This window comes from Panthera pardus, unplaced genomic scaffold (genome assembly GCF_024362965.1).
Source record: "Panthera pardus isolate Hobbes unplaced genomic scaffold, ASM2436296v1 HiC_scaffold_17, whole genome shotgun sequence".
NCBI classification, from domain to species: Eukaryota; Metazoa; Chordata; class Mammalia; order Carnivora; family Felidae; genus Panthera; species Panthera pardus.
This window is the reverse complement of record NW_026526732.1, coordinates 88,800,066-88,820,844: the sequence shown is the minus strand read 5'-3', so window position 1 is coordinate 88,820,844 and position 20,779 is coordinate 88,800,066. Positions and strand designations below refer to the sequence as shown.

General features: G+C 34.4%; 1 protein-coding gene across 5 annotated transcripts in view; it reads left to right on the top strand.

The window, feature by feature from the left end:
- ADGRB3 (adhesion G protein-coupled receptor B3) overlaps positions 1-20,779 on the top strand; it is a 721,030-nt gene that overhangs the window by 543,796 nt on the left and 156,455 nt on the right. For all 5 annotated transcript variants that reach the window (XM_053904766.1, XM_019417654.2, XM_019417653.2 and 2 more), the window contains 3 exons: positions 14,046-14,172; positions 15,788-15,891; positions 19,821-19,923. In XM_053904766.1, coding sequence (XP_053760741.1) covers positions 14,046-14,172; positions 15,788-15,891; positions 19,821-19,923 — 334 coding nt within the window. The remainder of the gene's footprint in view (positions 1-14,045; positions 14,173-15,787; positions 15,892-19,820; positions 19,924-20,779) is intronic.

The window sequence follows — 20,779 nt, the reverse complement described above, 5'->3', positions numbered from 1 at the left end:
TTCAGTAGCAGATAACGTGTAACAACTATTCATAAAATTTATCTACCAAATATTGCAGACATATCTATGTTTTCACTTTTTTATATATATGCTTGACTATGGTTAAGAGAGAAACATGATAACTGAAGGATACAGTGAACACAACTACAGTCTGCAATCTTTGCTAAAAGATTATGTAACGCATAGGTAAATGTGTATGATGTCCTTGGTTTTTACGACTGAATCAGTAAGCAAAATTTAAAGTGGTGGTTGAACTACTTCACTATCTATGTGGATTGTTAATGTTCACATCTGTAAAGAGAACTTGAGCTATGCTGTCTTGTCACCAAGAAATAAATGTCAAAATTCCCAGAGATTCTGCAGCCTTTACCTAATAAGAATAACATAACATATTATGCTATACATGTAATGTACATTATAGTAATGGGTCTGAAGCCGTCGGAAATGAGATATGAAGATGGGAGAAGCAGCCAGGGTTTTATATTAGTGATGCTATATTAATTATGACAGAGAAGGTTTTTCTATTATAAGCTTCATTTTTAAGATGCTTGAAACTTTCCCACAGGAATTTCTCTCATGACAGGTTTTTTTTTTCTTTTTCTTTCTCTCTCTCTCTCTCTTTTTTTTTTTTTTTTTTGTCCTACTAATGAAAATAAGGAGATTGGTTTTTAATGTTTTTGAAAGATTTTATCTGGGAATAAAAGTGTTTTTCTATCCATTAGAACAGTTTTAAGGTACTTTACTTTCTGAATCCTCAAAACAAATAGCTTTTTAATGACCTTCAAACTTGTCTCCAATGAAGAAGTTTAGTGCCTTTGGTGTATTAGGCAGTTTGATTTGCAAATAATTAAATTACAAGCATTACCCAATGCTTCCTCTGCAAATTATTATTTCCCCAAATAGCAGTTAGCCCACTGCACCTTACAAATGAGGGGAACTTGCAATTAGTCAGTCAGTTACTGAAAATTAGCCATTCCTAGAATGTAAGTGCTGTGGGTACAGTTTTGTATGTGCTGAAAAAGAAACTAGAGCTGAAAATTAGTTGTTGGGCACTGACATGACACAGTCAAATATAAGTGAGCTCTGCTAACAAAGGAGTGAGCAGTATCAAGCTAAAATAGTGGCCTATATGATCTACTTTTTGTTTAAAATCTCACTAAGACAGAATCACCTCATTCTCTGAGCTCAACAGATTGAGATCCACTCAGGAGACACAAGGTTGAGATCCGAAACTGGAAAGGCCTTGACTGCTCATTAAAATGTTAATTATGCCGTGGAGGGTTCAATGCTGTCCTTCAACCATGAATTTTCACTGCTTGCCTTATTAATGTAGAAAGTAACCATAGTTCCAGAGGAGCAGCGGCATGATAGGAAGATAGAATGCACATTTATTTAAATGTACAGCAACACGTTATTTCTTTACATGCCAGACTTTTGAGAAATGGACTCATGTACTTCTTCCCCTTTGTCACCACAGCACTAGCCACACCCCTACAGTTTCTAATTGTGTTCGACGTTTCTGGGATTTTCTTAATTGGGATGGAAATGGACAAGCTTATATTTGTCTCCACGATCTGAGGGCAGAGACTATAAATTCATAGAATATATTCTGCCCTTTCAAATTTTTTCATGAGAATTTAAAAATCAAGCATTAAGCATCATTAAGCATTGCACTTTAAAAAGTCATGTTACATAATTCACTTATAGACATTCCTGCTTCTTTATTATCCTTTTTGCACGTGCTACCGTTGAGGATTTAAGCACAGGCTATCCTTGCTTTTCCATTGCTACTCTGAGATCAAATCGCCATGTAGTCAAGAGTGTACAGCTTGGCAAATCAGTGGTATGAGATGTTCAGGAGTCTTAGAACGATGCTTTCTCTGTGAACCTGTGTCAGCTGTAGCACCCACTCTACCCTCACTTACCTAACATCTTTTTGCTGTGTGGGGAGTGGGTAACTTATGCCATCCGACAAAAGAGATCTGTCTTCAAGATCCCTAAAAGCCAGAAGTTTGTAGAAATCACTACATTTTTCTAATTTCGTATATTATTACTCTTGACCTATACTTATCAGAGCATTTATTATAAATAGTCCTAATATCCAAAGAAAGTACTTTGAATGGAAGGTTTTCACTGATAATTTCATGGTAATGGCAGCGTTTGGGAGATAGAAAGATTACATCCTTTGCATTTCATGTCAGAATATGACATGGATTCCTTCCCTGGTAATAGATACTTTTCTTCTTCATATTTCACTAGCCTACCAGTGATGTAAAATTTGATTTAGCTGTTGGCCATGTGGTTATATGATCCCAAAGGTTTAGTAATCTGGGGTTCTGTTTCTAGTTCTTAAAATCCTTATAGTAACAACAAAAAAGTTCATGGTGAAAATCAATTCATACTATCTCTTTCTTCTTCATAGAGGACGTTAGTTACTTTGTTAGTTTTAACTTTGGTTCTTCTGAACATGGACTTTGGCATTCCCCTCTTAAACCTGGAAATGTTATGATGCCACCATAAGAGATAATGTTTCGTGGATAATCTTGTTCATGTTACTTGACTCTCCTGACATGGTCTCTTGTTAATAAAATGGTATATGTGATCATCACAATATATTGCGTTTATTTAGGAATGTTAACTTTAGATATACGATTTTCATTCCCATTAACAATGCCTAGTCCATATAACCACTAAATAAATAGTTGTATAAGATACCATTATCTTCAGTTTCATCAACACAGTATCTCTATAAGATAGGTAGAACATGCACCTGTCAAATTTTATAAATGAGGACACTGAGTGCCAGAGTAGGTTAGGATTTCTCCCAGATAATAGTATTCTGCTGTGGTGCAGCTGAAACCAGAAGCCAAGTTTCCCAGTGCCATATCTGTGACTTAAAAAAACAACAAAAACAGAAACTATCTGTAGGATAAAGATACTTGCTTTCCCATAGATTCTATAGATAATGTTTAAAGGGGAGCAAAATTGGCAAACTCTTTTGAAACTAGTCACAAGCAAATTCAAGGTATAATTTTAATTAGAAGGGAAAAAAAAACCTGATGGAAAGTTATTCTAATATTTACTGAAGCCATTACTATGAATTTGATGTGGTGCGTATACTTATCTGTGTCATCACATAGGTACAAAATGTTTGCAGCATGGCTTTTACTGAATGAGCTTTTTCACTTTAAACACCATAATGCTGGGATATTGATTAGTTTTTAAAGAATTCGATAGTTGCAAATGAATGATATTGTAACAGTGCAAAGTTATGTGAATAAATATAAGGCTGTGAACCACCTGGTTTTGAACAGATTATTTTCTTAGTTTATATTTTAATTGAATCCAGCTTTTCACATACAGGCCACTTTATTTCATTTCTGTTTGTATATGGTAATACTTTGTTCTACCACTCCAATCATTTCCATATCCTTTCTACTTATAACCATGTTCCCAAATTGCACATAATATACTGAGGGAGTGAGCAGAGAAACATTGCCCTAATACTCCAGATTCCCTTTGTCAGAGTTCTAAGAATATTATGTCATCCAAATAGTCATTTAAACCATATAAATCTCCAACGATCCCTGATTTTTGCATTTTCTATGTAAGCAATGATGAATCATATTTTTGGTTGTATGATTAACTCAAGATTTAAAATTTCTATTTTTTGAAACTAATAAATCTGACATCAAAATCGCATATTCCCAGCTTTATCCCAGAAACAAAGCATCAGGATTTTGAGTGAATTAAACTTCACCTTCTAATTGATGTCTTAGTTTCACATCTCAGTAGTAGTAAGTTGTTGAGATCTATCCTTCTTTTGGGTTAACATTACAGACATATGCTCAAATTTTTAACTTAGAAAACAGCTAACCTGTGACCCAGTGCCAGAAGTATGACTAGATCACTTTACAGCCAAGCCACATCATAATTATAATTTCAAATGGAATGGGGGAAAAAAGTTGTATAATACAAATAGCTGCCTAAGACGCTTACTCAGTAATTCTGCTGTTGAATGTTTTTGTGCCAGAGTTTTAGCCGACAGAAAATTTTTGTGAATCATTGGTGTACCTTTTAGAGTGTTTTAGGAAATGCTTTTGACAAATAATGTTTTAAACAGTATAGTGATTTGATTTAGAGGTATTAAGAACTATGGGAGAATTCACAACTCTAATAATTTCTTCCCAAGGTATTGTCAGGGAGGAAGACTTTCCTCTGCCCTTCAGAGTCTTTTAGTTGGACTAAGAATCAAATTGACATGAGACAGATTAGCAGGAGAAAATCAAATGTAATTTCTTCTGTACGGGAAATCCACACAGAATTCCAAAGGCAGTCAGGCAAAATGAGGTATATGTGTAATCCTGAACCTAGGAGAAAGGGGGTAGGAGTCTGTGTTCTTCAAAGGGAAAGAACACACTTCACGGGAAGATGTAAAAGAGTAAATGCAAACAAATGTTTGCTGGGCTAAGCAGAAACAATGGGACATAGACAACTTTGAGATTTTAATTCTCAAAATACTGTCACCTTTTCTGAGCACTGTCCCTGCATGTTCTTAACTCTGGTTGTGTACTCTCTTTGTATCTACCCCTCACTGAGAAAACAGAGGAAGGGGAATCTGCTTTTAAGTCTTGCAGACTTGGGTTCAATTCCTGGTACAGCCCTTTACCAGCTGGGCAGCCTTACTATAGCCATAATTTCTTGGCTTCATTTATTTCTTTTAAACATATAACAATAAAGCCAAAGACAGGCAGTCCAGGGCTTATATGGTTATTATACAGATTGAGGTATCTAGGCAACTTCCAACTCTAGGCTCTTATATCTCTAGGATCTTCATGATTCTAGATGGATGCATTGGGTCCATTTGTCTCAATATTCCTATCTGGGAAAATAACAACAATAACTACCTTGACATTTAGATTTAGGATTAAAAATATATATAAAGTATCTACCATAGGACCTATCAATGAGTTATACACTCTATAAATGTTAGCTGTTATTTTCATTACCATGATTATTATATTTGCCTATTGACTAATTAATGATGGCAGCTAGCATATTTTAACCTTTAATTATTAATAAATCATGGTGAGGATATTTATACATATTTATAACCCAGTAGATTGGCCTTCTTAGTGTTATTTCTTCCCATACTTTTTTTCTACTCTTACTATTTCCAATTTTAAAAACAACAACAGGGACACCTTGGTGGTTCAGTCAAACATCTGACTTTAGCTCAGGTCATGATCTTGTGGTTCCTGAGATCAAGCCCCATGTCGGGCTCTGTGCTGACAGCTCAGAGCCTGGAGCCTGCTTCAGATTCTGTCTCCCTCTCTCTCTGCCCCTCCCCCACTCACACTCTGTTTCTCTCTCTCTCTCTCAAAAATAAACATTGAAAAAAATTAAAGACAACAACAAAAAAGATAATAGTTTTCCCATTTTATCAGTTTTGTTTTTGTTTTTGTTTTGCTATTGAGTTTTAAGAGCTCCTTATGTATTTTGTATTTTAACCTCTTATCAGATCAATGGTTAGCAAATATTTTCTCCCATTCCATAGGTTGCCTTTTCACTCTGATATTTGTTTCCTTTATTGTGCAGAAGGCTTTTAGTTTGATATAATCCACTTGTCTACTTTTGCTTTTGTTGCTTTTGGGAATGTACTTTGGGAATGATCATTGCCAGCGGCAAGGGGGTGGGGTGGGGAGGAAATGGAGAGTTTCTATTTAACAGGTGTTAAATTTCAGTTATGCAAGGTGAATAAGTTCTAGAAATCTGATGTACAACATAGGTTGTATGGTGCATTTAAAAAATTAAGAAGATAGGGCACCTGTGTGGCTCAGTCAGTTAAGCATCCACCTCTTGGTTTCAGCTCAGGTCATGATCTCTGGGTTCATGAGTTTGAGCCCCACATCAGGTTCTATGCTGAAAGTGTAGACCCTGCTTGGGATTCTCTCTCTTCCTCTCCCTGCCCCTCCCCTGCTTGTGTTGCCTCTATCTCTCTCAAAATAAATACAATTTTTAAAAAACTTTAAAAAATTAAGTAGATCTCATTTTAAGTATTCTTACTACAATTTGAAAAGTAAGTAAGAAAGTAAAATAAAAACTAATACTGGCAATAGAGCTGGTGCTACCATTCTTGTAAATGATGTTCAGTGACCCCTAAAGGGCAACATGTTCATGGTTTTAATGTGTATTTTATGACAAAGAGGCACTACACCTGCAAGATAATTTCCATTGAAGCCCTCAAGCTCCAAAAGACAAAGTGCAAATCTAATATATCCACAAAATAACCTAGCTTAGCATCTGCATCATATTAGATACTGAATAAATATTTGTTAAATAAACAAATGAATTAATGATGTAGGAAAGTCCAGCTTTCTATATCAGGTCAAAATCAATACCAGGTATTTACTCAACAAATATTTACTGAGCATCTATTATGTGTCAGCCACTCTTTTAAGATCTGGGAATTCTGAAATTAACATAACAATATCCCTGTTCTCAAGAAGCTTACATTCCAGTAAGAAAAGACAGGTCAAAAACAAATGAGTCAAAAAATACATACATAATACATTAGATGTGATAAGTGCTGTGGGCACCAACAGATCAAGGTAAAGACAAAGGGCATATGGAAAAATATTGAATAATGTATCAATTATTATATAGCAAACCTCCTCAAATCTCAGTGCTTAAAACAGCAACCTTTTAGTTGCTCATAATTATATGACTCAGCTTGTTACGTTGAGTTCAACTGGTTGGTTCTTCTGCTATCATGGGGGGTGGCCCAGGTGAGCTTCGCTGAGTATGAGAGACAGCACCAACTACCAGACATGTGAGTGAGACTATATTAGATCAGCCAACCACAGGCTGAACCGACAGAACTGCAGTTTCATGAATGACACCAGATAAAACCATCAGAAAGATTGTCTCATCATGAGACTGCAGTTCTCTCTGGGAGTTCAGCCTGTGGTTGACTGGTCCAATATAGTCTCACTCACATGTCTGGTAGTTGGTGCTGTCTCTCATACTCAGCGAAGCTCACCTGGGCTATCCCTCATGATAGCAGAATTTCAAAATGATGAGAGTATAAACTATGAGATCTCTTGAGTCCTAAGCTCAGAAGTCACAAATCATTTCCAGTGCATTCTTCTGGTTAAATCAAGTCACAGGGCTTACCAAGATTAAAGGAAGAGGAAATAGACTGTACCTTTTGATGGAAAGAGTTATATAGAACTCATGGCCATTTTTAACCTATAGATAGGGAGTTACTATCTTATAGTGGAAAGTCAGTAATGACGTCTCTGGTGGGATGACATAGTGCAGAGACCTACATGATATGAGGGAGTAAGCAATGTAACATTCTTGAGGAGTGCATTCTGGGCCAAGGGAATTCCCATCAAAAAATGCCAAGGTGGGACAACAAAAAGCTCAGTGTGCTTAGAAGTGATGGGCAGAGGCAAGTGTGTTATGAGATGAAGGTAGAGAAGCAATGACAGACCATATAGTATAGGTCCTTATAAGCCATTGTAAGGTGTTTGTCTTTTAGTCCAATTGAGATCAGAAGAACCACTGACAGAGTTTTGAACAGAGTGACATGAGTTGACAAATGTTTCAAAAGGATCTCTCCAGCTGCCATGTTGAAATTGAACTTCAGGTTATGTGGCAAAAATGGGAACAAGGAACCCAGTGATGGGATTTACCCAGGCAAGAGACAATGGTAGCTTAGAATAAAAGGGTAGAACTGATAGCATTTTCTAGAATAAGTTGTAATAAGGCAGAAAACATATACTGGATTGTGTGCAGTCTTCCCATCCAGATTGTCAGCTTCTCTAAGAAAGAAATTATATTAATTTTTTAATGTGTCTTTAGCATTTCAAAAGCACATTAAATACTTAATGACTGATTAGTGAAGACTCCAGTCTTGCTGCTGGATTGAAAATAATCACTACATCATGCTGAATCTTTCAGAGTTCATCATCAAATGATGTTTGAAGACCAAAAACAAATAGATGGGCCTGTTAAGATCCATTGATACTCTTCAGATTACATTTCTACTATATGCTGAAGAACAGCAAATTAGAACTGAAACGATTTGTCTGGATCCAGCAGTATTAGTCATTTCTTGAATGCAAATAATCACTAAATTAACTAAACAAACATCATTTAGTCCCTACTAAGTGAAAAGCAGTATGGCAGAGATTCAAAGGCAAACAAGATACAATTCTCAAAAACACTAATATTCTAGTATGGCATAAAGAGTATTAATTTTATAATTGAAGAAAGTGAGGTAAATTTATCACCTAATATTCTGGTGTTGGATAGAAAGCATTAGTAGACACACAGGATTGTGGGGAGGATCTAAATATAGAGTATTCCTGGAACTACTTCATTTCTCTATAACAAATTAGAAATCTAGAATTTTGGTAGAGGCATTACTATTGATTCCAGGCCCAGTATGATGGATGATAAGTGCTCTTTTTGGTGGTAGCAAAGTACCTGCTTCTAAATTTCATCCTAGTGAATGAAGTATATACGCTTTATGTGGGTGTTAATCTTTATTTATTGTGATACACACAAACACACACACACTAGTATATAATATTATATACAGACACCATTATGATTGACATAAAATAATTTTGAATAACAATTGAATCATAATACAGAGAATATTTTTAGAAGGAAAAAGAACTTACAACTGTTACCCATTATTGTGTTCTCAGAATTTGCAATTTAATTTTTTTAATGTTTATTTTAGAGAGAGAGAGAGAGAGACAGAGAGACAGAGAGAGAGAGAGAGCAAACAAGGGAGGGGCAGAGAAAGAGAGGGAGATACAGAATCCAAAACAGGGTCCAGGCTCTGGAATGTCAGCGCAGAGCCAGACGTGGGGCTTGAACCCACAAACTGTGAGATCATGACCTGAGCTGAAGTCAGATGCTTAACCAACTAAGCCACCCAGGCGCCCCTCAGAATTTGCAATTTAACTTTTACTGTATCACCCAAACAGTAAATGATCTCACTAAAGAGATATTAGAAGTTTCACATAATGAAAAATTGGTATAAAATCAATGTTTTTCTTTAATGTATCATAGGATATATTACTTAAATATAGGTTATAAACCATAGAGTATGACAATCTATCTACCTTTTGCTAACTTTCTCCATTGATAACTCAGTTTGTTAAAACTGTGACAGTAGTGCAACAATGCTTGCAAGTGTAAATATGCATGACATTCTTATAACTTCATAGGACATGTTACATTCTGTTCTAAAACAGATTGCAATTAAAATTTAGCATTGAAAACCTCTAGTATGGAAGTGAGAAACCCAACTTTGCCTCTCAGTCTGACTTAAAACAAGTTTCCTAAAATCACTGTACTTTACTTGTCTTATCTATAAAACTAAGTGGTTGGGATAGATCAGTGATTCTCAACCCTGGGTGCACACTTGAATCATCTGGGGAGCATCAGAAAAGTAATAATGCCCGGGGTCCACCCTAGGGCTTAATTTTTAAAGGACTCCAGATTAATGGAATCAAGTGTAGAAAACCAATGGGCTAGATGGTCATTAAGGTTACTTCTGCCAAAACTTTCTAATTTTATATTCATTGTGTTTTGACATAGTAACAATTGCTAGAGATAACAATATTTTCAGTTTTTGTATGGCCTAAAAAGTAGAAATTACCCTCAAATACTGTTTCAATACAAAATTGAGAATATGTTCTCATTTGTACTTCAAAATTTTCTGTTCTATGGGAGTAATTTACACCAAGAGCCATATATACATCATTTATTTGGGTGTAACATATACATTAAAATAGTACAGGGGCACCTGGGTGGCTCAGTCAGTTAACCATCCCACTCTTGATATCAGCTCAGGTCATGATCTCACAGTTCATGAGAATGAGCCCCGTGTCAGGGCACTTTCAGTATAGAGCCTGCTTGGATTCTCTCTCTCTCTCTCTCTCTCTCTCTCTCTCTCTCTCTCTCTCTCTCTCCCCCTCTCTCTCTTTCCTCCCCCTCTTCTCTCTCTCTCTCTCTCTCTCTCTCTGTGTGTGTGTGTGTGTCTCTCTCTGTGCTCTCTTTCTCTCCAAATAATTTTTAAAAATAAATAAAAAATTAAAATACAGATTCAACTAATTTTTAGATATTAATGACCATTATGATGGGAAACAATTGCTTTCTTTCAGTACACATTCATTGTAAAAATAGTATACTCAGAGGTTGTGTGTAGATTTTTTTTGAATTGTCGTTGTATCTATGTTGATTTTGGAGAAATGGAGTATTAATATCCTAAAAGATAATAAATCACCTAAAGTGTATAACTTATTCATAATAAATACTTTATGCATTGATTTATTATGAAACAGAGTAGACAGTTTTATAAAAGAATGATTCAAGTGAAACGCCTGGTTGTATTGATATGTTAAAAGGTAAAAGTTTCATTTCGTGAAATGTGTCACTAAGTTTTTTCTATCAGGTTTTACTAAGCAACTTTGTCACAGGGAACAGATAATTTTTTCTGTAATCTTAAGTACTAATGAATAGTCACATGTTATATTGTTTAAAACTCCCATGAAATCAAGAACCCAATGATATACTCAGATCCAAAAAGAAACCAGATAGATTGTTAGGAAATTTGGGAAAGATCTCAAATAAATATTAAGCTAGAAAGTAATGGATTTTGTGTCTCATATTTTCACAGAATTGTGTGCTTGTGGGTATGTACGTTTGAATACTTTGTCCAGGCAGACTCTTCTTTTAGCCAGCCTAATAATAGGAAGAAGGAGAAGAGGTACAGATGACAGCTAACAGCTAACATGGGTGAATGTAGGTGTAACCAACAAAGAATGTGCTGGCTGTATGGAATTTCTGCAGGCCTAGTTATTTTTGAAAGCTATTTGAAATAAGTTTTAATGCCCAGAAAAGACATTGTTAAAAGGAAATATTTGATTTTCAGTATAATATGTATATCTGTATCATCATTCTATGTTCACTTCTGACATCATCAGTCTGTTTTCCTTATTATATCTTTACTGTTCGTACATATTTTGTTGTATTTGTTTGCCTTATTGATGGAAACCTGGAGTTAGTAACTAAAAACAATTCACAGATAACCCATTAATCATAACATGCAAAACTATGACATTGGAAGGATAATATGACTGCTGGAATAGTCCACATGTTTGAAAATCTTGTTCTTTTCAGACTGGGGAAGTATTTTGCTTCACAGTAGCTCTACCAAATATCAGTTTGCTTTACAAGGTCTCCCTGAAATCAATCAGACACATGTACCATGCTTTCAAAGAATTTTGTATAGTAGGAATAAGCTATGAAATGTTTGAAAATACAAATGACACATACTATAGGTTTTGTAATAATAATGACATGTATGCTTGTATTTAAAAACTAATTTATAAGAGTTTATATGGTTTTAAAATATCAAGAGGTTTTATGAAATAATATAAAGTATAGTATGAGAATGGCATCATGTTTTTTTTGCTCAGCTTCTACCAAATGTAGAAGTTGGGTAATTGCCTCTGACCTTTCAATATCTTCTCCACTACTCATCTCCAAATCCTGATGTTCTCCTATCAGATACATTATTTTGTATTTTCTACCTTGTTTTAAACCAGGAAGTGCACATTATACTATACTCAGTCACTCATATTATTATTAGTTTAATCACATAAAGTCAACAAAGGGAAAATAATTACAAAGGAATGTAGGGACATAGGCTAGGTAGTAGCCTCAGGAAGGTGCACATGAAGAGGGGATCCATGAGATTTGAAGCATTTCATGCTTGGGGTGGAGTGAGACTGGTGTCACTTACTTTCCAATTTTGCCTGAGGCTGGGCTAGGTCAGCAATGCAATCATTGTACAAACAAAACAGACTAAATTGACCTACTTTTCTTAAGATGTCATATAAAATTTACATGATCTTCAGAGTCTAGCAGCGTTGTATTGAACATAGACTTTATATCTGACAGCCAAAGTTTAGTAATGCTAATATTTTCTTGAGTAAACAAACTTTCATTACCTGGATATAAATATATAACTGTCTCATATGAGGTCTTATTTACAGTAAAGTTTTTCCTTATTAAGACTTTGTTTTATTTGTCATAGCTACATAATGTGAAAAGTTTAAGTACTAGACTCCATCTTGAAAGCACAGATATAGCATTAAAGTAGAGCTGCCATCCAGGCTGAATAATGCAGAGGTTATGTTTTAAAACACGTCAGATTCCCTTAACTATATCTTTCTTCTTTAAACTTTAATCAACTAAGATAAATGTTTTTCATTTGGCCTTAACTGTTTGTCTCAAGAAGATAGAAGACAGATAGTTAATGAAATAAATTGAAGTGCTGCTATGGTTAGGAAGAACTGAAATTTAATACTGTTGCAGTTGGTTGAAGGTATAAGTGATATATATTTTTAAATTTGTCATGGCTGCATGATATCATGAGAAAGAAAAGAGACCTCCTAATTTTGAATTGGTAATACTTAAAATTCTTTGGCTGAACTTAGGTAAATATTTTATGTAGTCCTCCTCAAATGCAGTGTATTCCTTCTTAAAAGAATTCGTAATTAAGAGTATTTTGAGTCATGAATATTAATGATACAAAAATCACAAATACTAGAAACATTGCTTCTAGATACCAAAAAGCATAGTGTGAATTATATTCTGTAGCTCATCTTGGAGGTTCAACTGTCAGAGAAAAGCCTCTCTCATTGAAATCTCTCAGAAATATACTGCATACATATTTAACCCAATAGCTTTAGGCATTCAAGGATAGAGTAGGTGAAATCAAAAGTATCCTATCGAAATTATGTGTTATTTCTTCAAATTTTAGAGTAGTTTTTAACACAGATAATAACGTGGTTTGAAATTAAAACACACACATACACAGGTTTGCTAGTTAGAGAGTTTCCATACCTGGGGGAGGGGAGGTGAAAATTGGTGCATTCAGTATATAACACGTGTAATGGTAATAAAGTTGATTGGTCAAACTCTCTAGCTTTTTTTTTTTTCTTTTTCTTTTCTTCCTCTTCCTGTAGAGTAGCTCAGTTGGGGGTGGAAGGGTTCTCCCCCCATCTTATCCCCCTACTAAGAAAGCGTAGGTTGATACCATTTTTATTGTTCTGCTGGGGTGGGAAATAAACCATATGCTTTAGAATTTTGAATGACTAGACCAAAGGCAAAATTGAAGCAGGCCCTCTTTCCCCCTTCCTACCGGACTTTGGGGTATGGTTATTCTTCCAAATGTTTTAGCAGACTTGGTGTTAGCTTAGTGTTTCTACTCCAGGGCAGAGAGGCAGGTCAGGGGAAGAAATGTCAAGGGTTTCAGAGGCGTGTTGGGCTGAATGAAGTGTGGAGTGGGAAGCTTATGTCTGAAACCTACCCCTCCCCTGGATACCAGGCAAAGGCAATGAGAGTCGTAACCAGCTGATGCCGCTGCTGCTGCTTCCCGTTTCCAGGGTGAAATTTTCACAGCAGCTAATTCTAAAGGGAGGAAAAATCCCTAACCAGCAAAGGAAAAGATCCTATCACTCAACCCAAGCTATATAACCTTTTAGGCAGGCTTTTCAGAGAAATCCGCATTTTAAAATCCAGCGTTCATGATCCAAAAATACGGACGAGAATCAGAGCTGGTATGAAAATCTGAAAAGCCTCTTTACACTCTGAGTGTTTGAAACGATCCGATGAGCATAGGAAGTGGCTGCCAACGCTCTGGCGGCTGCTCGTGCTGCCACCGCCGCTGCTGTTCCTCGCAGAGGGCTGGACAGAGCTAGTCCCGGTTTCAGCACCTCCGGCGCTGGACAGCTCTTCTGCACGCTCCTGCTTGCTTTTTCCAAACACTCTCGCTTTGCATTACTGGAGATGCATCTAAATTACGTTCTGTTCAACAACAAGTAGATTTTTTTTTTTTTCCTGACGGGAATTACAGTAGACGATTCTCTCAATTAAACTGCATTTTCTTCTTTACGGATTTGGCCGTCAGGCGTATTTATCCCGATCTCCCCCCCACCCCCCCTTTGCAGGAACGAGTCTTTGGGAACGTGGTCCACCCAGGGATGTAAAACTGTGCTTACCGATGCATCCCATACGAAATGCTTATGTGATCGTCTCTCTACCTTCGCCATTTTGGCTCAGCAACCTAGAGAAATAGTAAGTAACAAAGGGAAAACAAGGCTTTAATGCAAAGGCAGGGACATTGTGGCGAGGGTTTCTCCAGGGAACTGCATTTTAAAAGGGGAAATGGAAAATGTTGCAGGGTGGCAAAATTGGGTTCGTCTCCTCCTTAGCTTCAGTAGCTTGGTAAAATGAATTCTAGTTGGTGTGTTATAACTAAATACTACTCAATTTTATGTCTTCTAACTTGAAATTTCTGCAGTATAGTTTTGAGGATGTACTCCATCATATTACTAATATGCTGCAAACTTTCAAATAAAAATAATTGCCAACTTAACCTTTATTTTGGAACTGAAAAGCTGGTCTGGGGAATTTGTGAGAATACTGTTGGTAATAGAATGAAGACCCCAGACACTATAAGCCAAACATATTGCATATCTGCATTGGGTATTTTCAGTACAGGTTTTCTGGGGGTGTCCTTGGATATTTATTTTTAAAAAAACAAATGAAGTTTTCATGAAAGCACAGACTGCCTGAAACTGTAAAATCATTCCTTAAAAGTGTATAGGCTTGTAAAAAACTAGTTTCTGAAATAGACAGCTGCATAAACTATCTAAAAGAAAAATAATATCCTCATAAAATGCAGTTTGAAGATTATTTCAAAAATTGAAATATTGAAAATAATTATTTAGATGAATGTGGCTTTCTGTCTAAATTTGGCCTAAATATGCCTCACTCTTCTTACTTATTTTGATGACAGAAATACATAATATAATTTAATGTGCATACCTAAGGTTTGGAATACACTTGATCTTAAAGTGTATTTCTTCAAACTTCCAGTATTAAAAATAAGAAAAACAATAGATTTCATTAGTTAGTATCATGTTAGTGTCTAAAGAAAGAAACCTCTCAAATCAGTGACTGCTTATAATCTTTATATATGTTTCAAAATATATAAGGCTTATTTGTCAAGGTCATGTATTTCAGGGACTGGTACTGGCATTATGAAAATCATCTCTGCATATTTCGTTAGAAATATAGAAAAAAACCCACAAAATATGTTTTAAGTTCCTGATTTTGAAATCTGATTTTCTTCTATATCCTTAGAGGCCAAGCAAGTGAAATTAAATAAGAGAATACTTGACTTAGAACAAAGTTGTCAAAAGTCAGAAAGTTTGAACAATTTTCAATATCTAGGCACCAGATTGGGGAAGCAATGAGTTATAAATGAGAAGATCAAAGTAAATTTTACCCAAAAACATACTGTGAAATAACTGAACTATAGTTGTTGAATAAAAATGAATGCTGCTTCAAATTTCAGCTAGAGAAAATTTAACATGTGAATATTCACCATAGTTTTAGTTTTAGTAATTTGTTGTAGAAAACCATAGTGGGTAGTATGCCATAATCAAGCATTTAAAACTCTCAGGCCTTTATTACTTCACAGTGGGAGAGAGGGGGGAGCTAGAATTAGTCATTTTAGAGGTTGAGAATATATGAACTGAGTGGTTACTGGGTAATTATCTGGTAACTATAACAACTCTATTGGCTGTTTTTGAGTAGGATAGGGTAGTTTTGCTGAGTTTAGAAGTTATTTCAATTTATGAAAACGTTATCTCTCCTTTTTTTGTTTCTTTTGTTTAATTTACAGATCATGGAATCCTCTGGTACACCTTCAGTTACCCTAATAGTAGGCAGTGGCCTTTCTTGCTTGGCCTTGATCACCCTCGCAGTTGTCTATGCAGCATTATGGAGGTATGTAATCAATTAATGCACTTGCACTGGAATGCTCTGTTACTCAGATTAAACCTGGCAATATGATCATCATTATCTCTCCTTTTTAATTTACTGAAAGAAGTATTTTTAGAGCAGAGTTATTGCAGTGATTGAGCCATAATAAATGAGCTTAATAATAAATAAATAAATAAATAAATAAATAAATAAATAAATAAATAATAAAAATAATAATAATAAAAGTTCTTACTAAATTTCTTGTCTGTTTTTGCCTATGATGAGAAAATAAACAGAACAGACACACTTTCCTTCCCAATTCAAATGATGGTAGCTTTCAACAAGTTGCTTATCCTCAAACATGGTATCCATAATACTCCAAGTTTAGTCTATGTTTGTTTCTATTTATCTCAATTGCCATTGAGCTTTAGAGTTTAATTGGTACAGCCAAAGTAATATCTCTGTTATATAAATATGTTCTCCAAATTCTTAAGTTTTAAGTTTTAAACTTAAGAATTTAAGCACATGCTTTCATTATATCCCGGACAATGAGTAAATCTTCTGTATTACTAATACACAAATACCACAATGCTATAGGAAAGTCTTGTGGTTGAATGTTTCCAAAAAGTCATATTTTGGCAAACTGATTACAAGTGAAAAATACATAAACAAGGGCATGTAATTGAAAAACTTTGTTCTACAGTATTTGAAATTGCATCTGCTTGATAGTGCATGGAAACTTAGTATTTCTTGAAGATGTGTTCTATTAATAAAAGTTAGACCTGTGTATTTTAGACATTATATTATATCTGTTCACATATTGGTAAACAGTACCTAACCAAATGGCCAAACTTCCAAATGGATTTAAAAATATTAAGTGTGAGACATTTTTATATCCATCTTGATTATTTAAAAATGTCCCCAAATTGGTTGTTATATTAGTAACTAGATAACTGTATATTATTTCCTGAAAACTTGTAATATTAAAATTGCACAAGTAGCTAGTCCTTGTGGTTTACTGTTACTTAAGAGCAATTCAGTTGAAAAAGTAATTATAATTTAATAAAGAAATGTCATTTCATTCAACATCCTTTCAAAAAACTAATTGTCCACCATATTTTATATTCTTTTGAGGATAAGAATTAATTTTCCAGGATATTAAATTGTCAGAGATACTAAAATTTTCATGCTTCAAGCAAAATATGTACACATTCTTGCTCCATTGACATAGGTACATAATAGAGGTTCTGCCTTCCTGTGGAGGAGTTATCTGGTAGTAAAACACTGACAGAGTGAGACTATCTGATAAAAATATGGCCAGTCCCATGAAATGGCCTAGGCACAGCGTTGTAGACAATAGAACCCAGGCTTCATTGGTCAGTCAAGCAGACATTGCCCTGGTAATACAAGAACAAAATGCACAAAGGCTGGGAAAAAGACACCTTTGTCTTCCACAATTACCTAAATGGCACTTTTCAGAAAATGAGGCAGTGTTTAAGGGCCAGGACGTTAGGTAGTCACAACTGCATCATAATTCATACTCACTGAAGTATTTAGAACTAAGTTCCATTTCTCAATACTTAGGGTTCAGTCACCAATTCCACCTTCTTTTCTCCTCTCAATACTTATAGTAAAACTAGCAAAACCACTGCCAGTATAAATGATATATAAGGAAATACAGGATTAATTAGTCCGTAATAAAGTTTTCTTTAATCCAGAAAATCCAGAGAAATCACCTATGAGTTTTCTAAGAATTACTCAAACACCTGAAAGGATCTATTAAAACTTGATGTGAAATTGAGAAATTTAGAAGACAGTACTAAGAAACAACATAAATTTTGATTCCTAAAAATTTAGTTGCTAATCAACTCATTCTCTACAAATAGAATGATTGAAATAATATTAATAGATTTATAGAAGTTTCAAGATTCATAAATTATTGAGTGAATCTTGTAGCGTGACAAATTTAATGAATTTTATAAACATTAAATTTACCTTACATTACTGGATGGTATTACTGTATGGTAATACTCATGTTTTTTTTTCTAATTAAAAAGTATAAATTTTTAAATTTTCCAATGATTTGCAAGATGTATGAACATCAGAATTATTTTATATATGATAGTATTTTGAAAATTGGTATCCCTTATAGTTCATTAGAAATGTTCATCAAAAAGTTAATACACTAAGTTATGTTCTCTTCATTTACAAATATGTTCTGTAGAGTTATATTATTACATCTAAGAACACCTGAGCATATCTTTTTAATCTGTGTATTGAAATGATGCATTTACAAGTTTTGTTTAAAACCCCAAATATGTTTATAAAAAGTTTTGGAAGTTGAGACATTTTATAGAAATTTTTAAAGCAATAATGTGACTCAATATTTATGAATAACAGAAACATCTGAAGTCTCTTCATGGTGGTCAGTCTGGGTCTTTTATCACCATGATTTTCCTATTTACAGAGCAAATGATATCACTGAAACCCTTTTAATAATGTCATCTGTGTGCTTATGTTGTCATGAAAGCCATTTACATATAAAGGGTCAATTTTTTGCAGCCCTTAAACTTTATGTGTTATATCTCCCACTCACGAAAGAAGAAACAACTTAATATTTGATGATGTCTTTAGCTTCCCAGTGTGTGGTTTATTATATTTTTAGATAGTGATGATGCAGGGACAAGGTTAAGCAACTCTTGAGGACATTTTGTATTGAGAATTGTCCTAGGTTATTCCTATTTGGGTTTGTTTTATGAAGAAAGGAAATTTTTTCATACTGAAAAATTGCTTTTTGTATTTTATTGTTACTTCTGTTTTCGTTTTGCTTTCTCTTCTGAAATATATGATGGAATGTGAGGCTTCTGCCTAAATATTCCTCAAAGACAGAGATAGAGAAGGAACTTTGATAGATTTTACTTTCCAAAGAGTGCCTCCAGATCTCTGGCACCCCCATCTGACACTGCACAGGAAAGCCCTAGCCTGCTGTGGAGAGTGATTCCATGTTCTAATACAAATTGAACAGTCTCAAACACACAGCAAGTACAAGTATGTCTTTTTGTTACTGTCACTCAGTAATTTACCGTAAGGTACAGTAGAGCAAAATAACTGTTACCCTTTCAGGGTAAGCAGCTGGTAGAACATTTGATTCTGATCCATTTTCTCTATGGCTTACATTCTTGGTGCATGTAAAAATTATGTAACAGACTTTGTATAAACATTCCTTCATAAGGGTAAAACATGGCAGACACCAAGTAATTTTCCAGCCTGGTGGTGAATTATCATTTGTGGATTGGACTAGTTTTTGGAGATGAAGATTAAGTTTTTTGGTTTTTTTGCTTTGTTTTACTTTGTTTTGGTTTGGTTTTGGTTTTGGTTTTGGTTTTGGTTTGCTTTTGGAACAATTAAGAAAAATATAAAGAGTAGAAGATGACATAAAAATATTTGAGTGTATGAAATGGTAGATGAGTGTTCATGGTTTCATGAAAGTAATGGCTGCTTTCTAGAAACAAAGGAATACTTGAGAATCTATGTGGAATTTTTTTTCCTTTTGGTTTTCAGATTTTCTATTGATTTTATATGATAATAAGCATATTATATATACATATAAATAATGGTAATTATAGTAATTGATATATTTCCAAGAAATTTTATATTTTTAGTAAAAAATTATATTGATAACAGATGTACAACTTAGACTGTTAGAAATGCCATGTTGTCTACACTAATGTCTAAAGAAAAAAAATTATTCTAAAGGACTCTAGGACATGCCATGTCACTATAAAATTGGGTTTCTAAGAATAATCTTTATTAAAAAAAGTTTTTCATATATTTTATTCTATGAAGGATATATTTTAGTGTTTTTTTTCTGGATGAATTTCACCAATTTGCATAATTCATAATTCTTCATGTTCTGAATTTTAAAGTTGAACACTCTCTCTCTTTCTGGCTAGGTACATACGCTCTGAGAGGTCTATAATTCTAATTAACTTCTGCCTGTCTATCATCTCATCCAACATCCTCATACTGGTTGGACAGACTCAGACACATAATAAGGTATGACTGGTAATTATTCTGATTCTATATGTGTGTTTATGTTTTGACATAAAGTTGATTATTGAAAATCTAAACATTCTAGATAAAATGGAGAACTTCTGATAAAAATTATTTTTAAAAACAAAATTATTTCATTGCTTACTAAATAAAAGTATTGCCTAATCTAGACTAGAAATACATTCCCTTGGCTTAATTTCCTGGGGATTGAGAGGCTGTTTATAATAGTAAAAATATGTTTGTTAAGTATTATATCAAAGCTCTGTGAGTTCAAAGCCTTGGAACATCAAAAGCACAAATTTTGATTCATTATCCTAATTGCAAATAGAATTGCCCCTGTTTTGGTCTACTTTATTAACACACTGATTCCTAAAAGCCAACTATAAAATGCTTACAAGTATAACGTAGAACATGAACATCTACCCAAAAATTATCTATTGCAATAATTGAAGACAATATTAGCTAAAAACACTAGATTTTATGCTTTTCAAAAAGCTTTACTTAACCAAAAAGCACTGATACTTTAGGTGTTCAGTTACTTTAGGTGAACAGTTCTTTAGGTGAACAGTTACTTTCAGCAGAATGTGAAAGTATAGGTCCTATTTACAAGAACTGACTTGAATTGAATGATCATGTTTTTTTCCAGACATGACTGTCAGCTCTCTTTACTAAACTACTCTGAATGCATTGCAAGAAACCCATACTAGCAATCTTTAATTTACCCCAATCTCAAAGGAATTCTGGTAAACATTGCTTTGATAATATTTGTTGATTAATCCAGGCCTATTGTTTTTTTCAGCTTTTTTATTGTCAAGTGCTAAAGCCAGTTATCGAACTTTTTTAGAAGCTATAATTAAAA